The sequence below is a fragment of the Myotis nattereri genome (assembly GCF_964212035.1).
Source record: "Myotis nattereri genome assembly, chromosome: 1".
Lineage (NCBI taxonomy): Eukaryota > Metazoa > Chordata > Mammalia > Chiroptera > Vespertilionidae > Myotis > Myotis nattereri.
Window position 1 is genome coordinate 132,153,600 of NC_138075.1, and position 8,295 is coordinate 132,161,894.

Here is an 8,295-nt window from a genome sequence, read left to right on the forward strand (position 1 = left end):
CCACACGAATCCAGCGTCCAAACTCAGATTAATAAACTTAACGCCTGCATTATCAGTCAGCGTAAATGATAAATCCAGAAAATGTGCTGTATTTGTTGTTGTTCCCTCCATGGGCTTTCCCACCATCTAATTTGATGTAGACTTCGTCTCCTGGCTCCAAGTGAAGAACCACGCTGTTACTGGCATAGTCGTAATTCTGATCAGCATCCTGGGCGATTGCACTGGCACGCACCTACGGAAACAGACAAGCATTAGAGTTCGTCAGAGAGAATCTTCAAGTTTTCTTGTAGGCCATTCACAGAGCAACAGAAGCTGACGTGCTGCCATCGCAGAGAACGGACACAGAAATGCCCACCTTGGCCTTGGAGCTTTATGTGGGTATCTTTGCAATCATTTCAGCTGTGTTATTGGAAAGGAGGAATGGAAAGGAGGAAAGGGTGCTTTTGTGAGGGTGATTCCGGCAGTCTTTCCTTACTTCGGGCTGTCAAAGTGCATACCAATTTATTCTCTTCCTAAATCACTACTTTTTCTAATTCTTCTATCTCTAGGCCCAGTCACTTCTTGAAGTGGAAATAACAGTAATTTCTAGCATTTTAATTTACCCAAATAGCAATGTTCTAACCTGCTGTTGATGAGCACATGAGTTCAATCCAAACTTCAGCTCTAGTCTTCACAATTACTAGAACATGAGATCCACAGTAGGTAAGGCGCCAGATAAGTACCACTACTCTAACTACTCTGTATAGGAAGAAAACAGGGAGAAACCATTTGATTCGGGCCTTTCAAATTGTAATGCAAGTAAAGGCCCTTTTACCAGAAGCTTAACTCTTGTGAACATCTTTGGCTATCTCACCCAACTTTTCAGGCTTTATTTCTTTTCTTTTTGTGCCTTTTTATCGCTTAATTGTGATGTGTGAAATTAAACAAATTATTTAATTTCAACATATCTAAAATTATAGAAGGAACTAAAAGTCCATGATTTGAAGTCTCTCAAATTGCTAGAATTTTTGAATGGTCTCATTTCGGTGAATCCAAATGGATGCTTTGCTTGCTTATAAACAAATCCACTCATGTTGAGCCTGTGATCTCAGTGAGTTGATAGACATCTGCAAACAAATTGCCTATCATGTCAAGTCACATGGACGTTCTGTCACATCCTCAACTCACATTAGGCTTCATGTCCCTTTAGCTAGATTTTGATTCTGCCTTGGAAAATTTTTTTCAATAGGCAGAATTGTATTTGATTTATTTCAGTAAAACATCTACTCTGTGGCTTGTTTCTATTCCAGTATAATGATATTTTCCTGAATAACACAGCAAGTGATTTAGCAGTTTGTAAAACTGCACTATGTAATAATGCATGACTTGGGGTACAATATGCCAGAATTTATCACTTGACAAAATGAAGAAAGTGAGACATAAGTCAAGAATTTCCATGCATTTCTTTCAAAATGTAAATGATAGATTTTCAAATTAAATTTTCATGGGGTATGTTCTCACATTAATGCTGAAATGTTAAAAAAAGAAGAAGGCTCTTTGACACTGCTGAACTTATAAAGTAATTTGAGTAGTATTTTAAATTTTCTTCCTGGCTATCATATAGCAAAAGGAGAACAGGGCTTACAGGACTTAGAATTCCTTAACACTGTGCTGACACTAATATAATAGCAATATACCCCTCAATTATGCTCACAAGTACTGACTGGAATGTATACACCAATTTAGTGAGGTGGCCTGTTTTGACCGTTAAATAATACAACTTAATGTAATAATATTTCCTAGGAATTAATAAGTAGGAGTTGAGTGCTTTGACTTATTAATTTCATCTAGTCATTAATTCCCAGGGGGAAAAAATCTACAAGGAGGATAACATGATTATGACCTGATCTTCTTTATTTGTGGATTTTAAATGGATGAGAAAAATTAAAATAGAAAATAGTAATTAACCAGATTGGGAATATATTAATTATCAATCCCTAATATACTTCTCAGCTATTATTAATAACCAAACACAATTTATTTACTGCTTTAGGCATTTACTACATGCTCCATGGGTATTGTGCTTTAACACTGTTTTCTATATGAAGGCATTTGGGAACCGGGACTCATTAAAAATCACTTATTCAGAGACAATAATCTTAAAAATACGTATAATGCCACTTGTATTATACATTATTATTCTGCAGGGTATAACCACAAACCCATGTCATTATCACCATTTTTATTCATGAGGGGTAACCACAAAAACCTGTCAATATATTAGTGTGACCCCACAGACTGGAAGTTACGCTTCTAGTTTTCGCTTCCTTTGTGGAAAAAAAAAAAAAAGCCAGTGTGCTTGCTTTTTAATGAAAGTGATTCTCTAAGGTTTCCACCTATAGGGCACTGTAAGGCCTTCCCAGGTAAATAACTGCCACTCTCCCGTGCACTTGCGAAGCCTTCGTATTCCTGCTCACCTGCTCGTACTCTCAAGGTATAATGGCACTTGAAATCTCAAGCTCTAGTCTCTAGCCCAGTGACTTCCAACAGTTCTTCATTTCAGCCATCAAACTATTGAGGAAGGTAATGCATCTACCTTGGCACCTATTTTCAGGTTCCTAAATCTGCACTGATTTTAGCATTTTCTCCAGGAATATGATGCATCCTCTCCCTTAGCTTAATAGACTCGTTTCTATCTAAATGTACTCTAATATCTTTTCATATTATAAGCTAAATATTTAGATTCTGCTTGATCTTTAGTTCATGTTTTGTGGCCCTAAAAAGGTAATTAATTTGACATTTCTTAATCTCACTAATAAATGAATATCAACCCACACACTATTCACTGTTCCCAATATACCTCTTATTCACTGGTCCCATAACAAATAAATTCTTAGAGTAGAAATTGGTCTTTAATTATTTTATAATTCTAATTTTGAGCCTAAGTTTTCATTATAGTGGCTTATTATAGTAGTACTATAGTGATTGTATTCAAATAGCAATGTTTTTATTCAGGTTTTCTGCTAAAAGCATGGAAACATTAAAATATTTCCTGTCTCCATGTAAAGCTATTTGAGTCCAATTTTTACATTTAATTTGCACTGTCATGGGCTCTCAACAAATGGTAAGATTAAATTTAGGCTGATGGTTTCATTGCAAATATGAGAACCATGGTGCTTTTAGTGGCATGTTTATAAGAATGTAATAGGTTGTATAGCGTTAGCATTATCATATTAGTGAGGGATTATCCTTAGAGACAATATTTATGGTAACATTTGCTGATTTAATTAATTGCTACTGATGTTCTCATAATTTCATTTTCATTGTACTTCTGTGGAATCATAAACAAAAGGTTAAGTGGCGCATCAGGTTAATTTACTGGCCTTTGATGTTTCCATCTGTGATCGTGCATTAACACAAAGCATAAATAACATGTTTCTCGTATGGTGACGGCCCAGCAGCATTCCTCTGGCCTAGCGTGAACTGCATTTTTAGTTCAATTTTTGTGTTTCTCTAATCCACTTAATCCACAAAACATTACACTGACATGGGTCTCTGAGTTTCTGTTTTATGAAAACAAATTATGTCAGCTCAGCTTAGAATGGGAAACGGCCATTCTGAGAAGTGATTAGACAAGAGCAGAATTGAAAACAAGGACAAACTATTTATTCAATATTGATAAAGACGTTACAAGATTTTTCATCTACAACTGTGTGCAGACTAGACTTTGCAAAAGAGTTCTATTCCGGAGATAAAATTCCTTAACACTAAAACTATAATAACCATATTCCAAATAGCCCATGCTGAATTAAAAAATGTATTGTTTGTCATGATATTTATTTTCTGAATTACTTGTTGCACACCTTTGCAGAGTAGCAACTTAATAATGTCAATTGAAAGCATTATACCTTTAAGGTCAGCGTCCTTGCCTTGTTCTTTTCTCCTGACCCTCAAAGAATGTGCCCGCTAGGGTGATACAAAGGGGCATTCTACATTCTGAACAATGAAATAATTTAAAAACGAAATGCACACAGCATTCGTATGTGGGATGGTTTTCTTGGAATCAGTGTGACATTTCTGGGCTCAGCAGTCTAGATATCTACATGTAAAGTAATTTAAATATATTGTTCCCTAGTTTTTCATGCAATTTCCAGATATTTAAAGATGTGAACACTTTTATACATTGGCTGATTAAACTTGAATCTTATTCCATTTTAATGAATGCCTAAAAACAATCTCTTTAGCATGCTAGTATTTCTCAGACTTAACCTCTGAGTCCTAAGACAGCCAATTTGTAAATAAATGGGTGCATCATCCCTGCCTGCTGAGGGCTGTTTGTGGACCCTTTTGTAAGGGTGACACAATAGCTCTCTCTGGGTACAGTGAGTCATGCCCTTTCTAGCCATTTACCTACAACTATCCCATGGCTCTGCAAATAATTGTTATTTATCTTAATATTATTTTCATGCATAATAACTATAATAAACAACCCTGTCAGTGCCTCCTGGTGGCCATTACTTCTTTTTTTGTTCTACAGAGTCCTGAATCCTGAGGGTCTTTCAAGCTATTTTCTTCTAAATTCCTTTAGAAGTGAGGGGTGGTGGGAAGGGGGAGGGATGGGGTTTTTTGTCCTTTCTATCTCTTACACAGTTTGGATATTTGTCTTTGTTTTTGAAACAATTCTGACAATGACTTGGGTTTTTGGGAATACTTCAGCTTCAATACTGCTTGATAGAAGACTGGGTTATAGTTTAAAATGTCTGAATTCAAGGGGCAAGTGGCCAAGCCCCATAGACCTTGTTAAATCAAAGTTGGCCATGGCAGGGTCAGGGGTCATTCACTGTGCCACCCAATAAACAGTCACAGCCCAAGAACTCGGTCCAGACTGCAGGCTGCAAGGCCTCACCCCGTGGCCACTGATTCACCATGTGCAGGGGGTCCGATTCCAATTCCAGGCAGTTACAAGTATTATTGTCCTCTTCTGACTAAGAGATAAGACACATTCCGGTTTTGCAGTGACTGCGAATTTCTCAAGCAAACGGAAAAGTTGCCCCATTATACAACTGCAACCGTGTGGCCCTTATGGCAGCGCCAACCAGCCCAGGCGAGCAAGTCCTCCTGGCCCAGGGCTAACTGGGGGCTATTTCACAGTGGAGGTCAAGGCCACTGCCCCTGTGAGCTGGAGGGCTGGGGTTGAAAGGACCTTCACGCAGGGGCCCTGGGGCTTGCTGGCCAAAGCCCACAGTCTCTGGCTGGGCTCCGCTCCTGCCCTTTTCCACCTGCCTGTGCGTCCTAGGACCCACTGCAGAAAGCGGAGTTTGGGTTGTGTGTTTGGGATCCTATTTTACGGTGTAAAGCCACGAGTCTCAACTTTTTCTTCTGTTATCAGCGCTCATTACCTCGCCCCCTTCTTCTCCTCAGCTGAACACTAAAGCAGATTTGTCTTGAATTTCACTACATGTGTTTCCCGGTCTGGGACGCTGCAGGTCTGAGGGTCTCGCTTCAACTCGCTCCTGCGAGACCCTTCTTTCTCCCTCCGGCCCTTGTCTTTCTCCTCGGGTGCGGGTTTATCGCCCTGACACGCCCATTCCAGACTCCCCTAGGCGCCCCCCTCCGCTCCCCCTCCCAATCCCGCCAAAGCGTGTGAGCAAAGACCCCACAGCCGGGGGTCGCTTCCTGCTGCTCCGGACTCCCCGCTCCCCGCTAACCGCCCCTCGAGGGTGGCGCTGGGTGTACGCACAGAGCGCGGGTCCCAGACTAAACCGCCCTCTTGGGGCCGGTGGGAGCCCCCGTTGGCTTCCGACGCGAACCCCCAGAGTGGCACAGCGCGCGCCCTCACTTTTGTCCCAGGAGCCGCGAGCCGCTGCGCCCTTTCTCCGCGGGTTCCCACCCATTTCCGGGGTCTCCTCCCTCTCGCCCGCACCTTCCAGCGCTCCTGCCCGCCCTCCCCGCCGCCGCCGGCCCGCACTCACCTGGTTGTTTTTGCAGAGATCAGCCCACATGCTGGTGCCGTCCCCGCCGCGCATCAGGACGTGGTAGGTGAAGAAGTAGATGCCCGGGATAGAGCAGGTGAACTTGCCCGTGGTGGGGTCGTAGTGGTTCCCGAGGTTGGTGACCACGTCGTCGAACTTGAGCACCTCGTAGCCTTCGTGCTGCCGCTTGAGGCCGGCGTAGAAGGCGATCTTGGGCACCGTGCTGTAGGTGGCCGCGCTGATGGCCCCGGCCGCGTTCAGGCCGGGCGCCCCGGGCGGGCCCGGCAGGCCTTGGCGGCCCGGCTCGCCCTTCTCGCCCGGCGGGCCCACGGGGCCCGGTGGCCCGGGCTCACCGGGGGGCCCACGCGGGCCCGCCTTCCCGGGTCTGCCGGCCTCGCCTTTGGGGCCCTGGATGAAGGTGGGCAGCGACTGCATGAGGCCGCGGTCGGGCGTGGCCGCCGTGCTGGGCGCCTTGGTGCCCCCGTAGGGGTCGCAGACCATGCGGCAGGTGCCCAGCATCTCGTAGTGCGCCGACGTGCCGGCCGAGCTCACCAGCACCGGGATGAGGATGACCAGCAGCAGCACCATCACCACCCCCAGCGCCCCGGCGGCGATCAGGCGCCTCCTGCTGCCCACCAGCCGGCTCAGCGCGGGGCGATCCTCTTGTCTGCTTTTGGACAAAATTTTGAAGGTTGGGCGGGGACCTCTTCAGAGCCGAAAACAACCCCCTGCGAACCCCGACTCCCCTGGGCGGGCGGGCGCCGGCCGCTCCCAGGCTGCTCCCGCTCCCCCCGCGAGGCTGCGGCTGGGGAGGGAGCTCGGACGCCTAGTGACTTGAGCTGAAGTCCCGAGCTGGGGGGTGGAGGCTGGGGGAGGGGTGCGCAGTGCGCCCTCCTGTCTCTTTCCTTCCAGCCCCTTCGCACCTGTGGCTGCCGACGCTCGGGGCGGCCGCCCGCCACTAGGAGGGCAGAGCCAGCCGCCGCCTCTTGCGCCCGCGGGCCCGCTCACACTTTTATGCCACTGCCTGCGATCGACTTTTCCGTTTTTGCAGACTGCGCCAGTTCGCACCAACTTTCCCTCTGAAGTTGCCTTTTTCTGCCTCTTATCTTCTTTCGCTTGCTCTTCCCCTGCTTTTTTTTTCTTCCTCCTTTGCAGCCACCACTACTCTAATAGATGCGCACCCTCAGAGGCCCGCGCGGGGAGCGCGAGCGGGGCCAGCCGCTCCCGGTGCTCGGAGGGGCGGCGCGGTCGCTCAGCGAGGCTGGGGCTGGAGCGCAGGAGCTGAAGAGGAGCTAAGGAGCAGCAGCGGCGAGTGCCTCGCGGCCGGGAGCCGAGGGAGAGAGAGACCGAACGTAGACTTCTGCCTGGGTGCCACCTGCCAGCAGAAGAGGAGGCTGAAAACGCGCGCCGGAGCAATTTATAGGCACCCAAGGCGCAGAGGAAGGGGAGCCGCTTTGGCATCTCATTGCAGCATCTGCTCTGCTCATCCCACTCAGGCAGAGTTTGGCATTACTCTGACAATGTGGGAAATTTTTTTTTTCGGCCTCTCTTTCTCTCAACCCCCCCCCCCTCCCGCCCCGCACAAGGTTGAACAGTGAGATCCTGAATAATACTCCCTTGCTGAACCCAGAGGATGGCAGCGCTCTCACTGGACGTCCGTGGGGGAGGGAGACAGACGTGCAATGGCCTTCAGAGCTCAAGGGTCACACCTCAGCCCCCTGTGTCACCACTGCCAGCAGCACCAATTGGAAGATGGAGGGGAAGGTTGAAAGGAGGGTGGCTTGGTTGACAATATTTCTCTACAGGCTCACCCACGGCCAGTGTCTCAGGTGTTTTTAAAATGCCACTTTTAACATAAGGAGGGCCCTTTAGAATTGTCCAGATGGTAGATGTGTGGGGTTTTTTTTTAACCTTATGGTTTTCCTCACCAGCCTTCTAAAACAGAATATAAGCTGTTACTCGGAGAACAGTAAGGTGTGTTGAAAAGCCAAAGGACATTTCGCAATTATTTTAAATGAACGTGCCCACCACACAAAGGGGGGAGGGATCGGTTCTTTTTACAAGTGTTACAAATGGTGCGTGTATACATATATGCTCTGCTTACAATTCCAGCAGCCTTTCAGGAGGTACAGCCATTGGGCCCGAAGGTGTTACATGCATGAGAAATGATCACTGGTCAAATGACTTCAAAAGTCTCAGGCTAAAGCAAGTAGCATTTACCAAAGTACTGGGCAAGATTTTTTCCAAAGGTATGGAACAAGTCCTCTAAGCTCCATAGCACATTTCCTGCCTGTACATGGGGGATGGGGAAAATAGAAAAAAATATGAGAAGGAAGAGCCTACG

The 8,295-nt window shown here is 46.4% G+C and overlaps 1 protein-coding gene across 1 annotated transcript; it reads right to left on the reverse strand.

Moving 5' to 3' along the window:
• C1QL3 (complement C1q like 3) lies at nt 1-7,132 on the reverse strand. The gene is made up of 2 exons (XM_081111041.1): nt 5,952-7,132; nt 1-232 (listed from the first exon to the last, which is right to left on the reverse strand). The coding sequence occupies exons 1-2, from the start codon at nt 6,537-6,539 to the stop codon at nt 53-55; spliced, it is 768 nt and encodes a 255-aa protein (XP_080967167.1). The 5' UTR covers nt 6,540-7,132; the 3' UTR covers nt 1-52.
• Between the last annotated feature and the right edge of the window lie 1,163 nt (nt 7,133-8,295).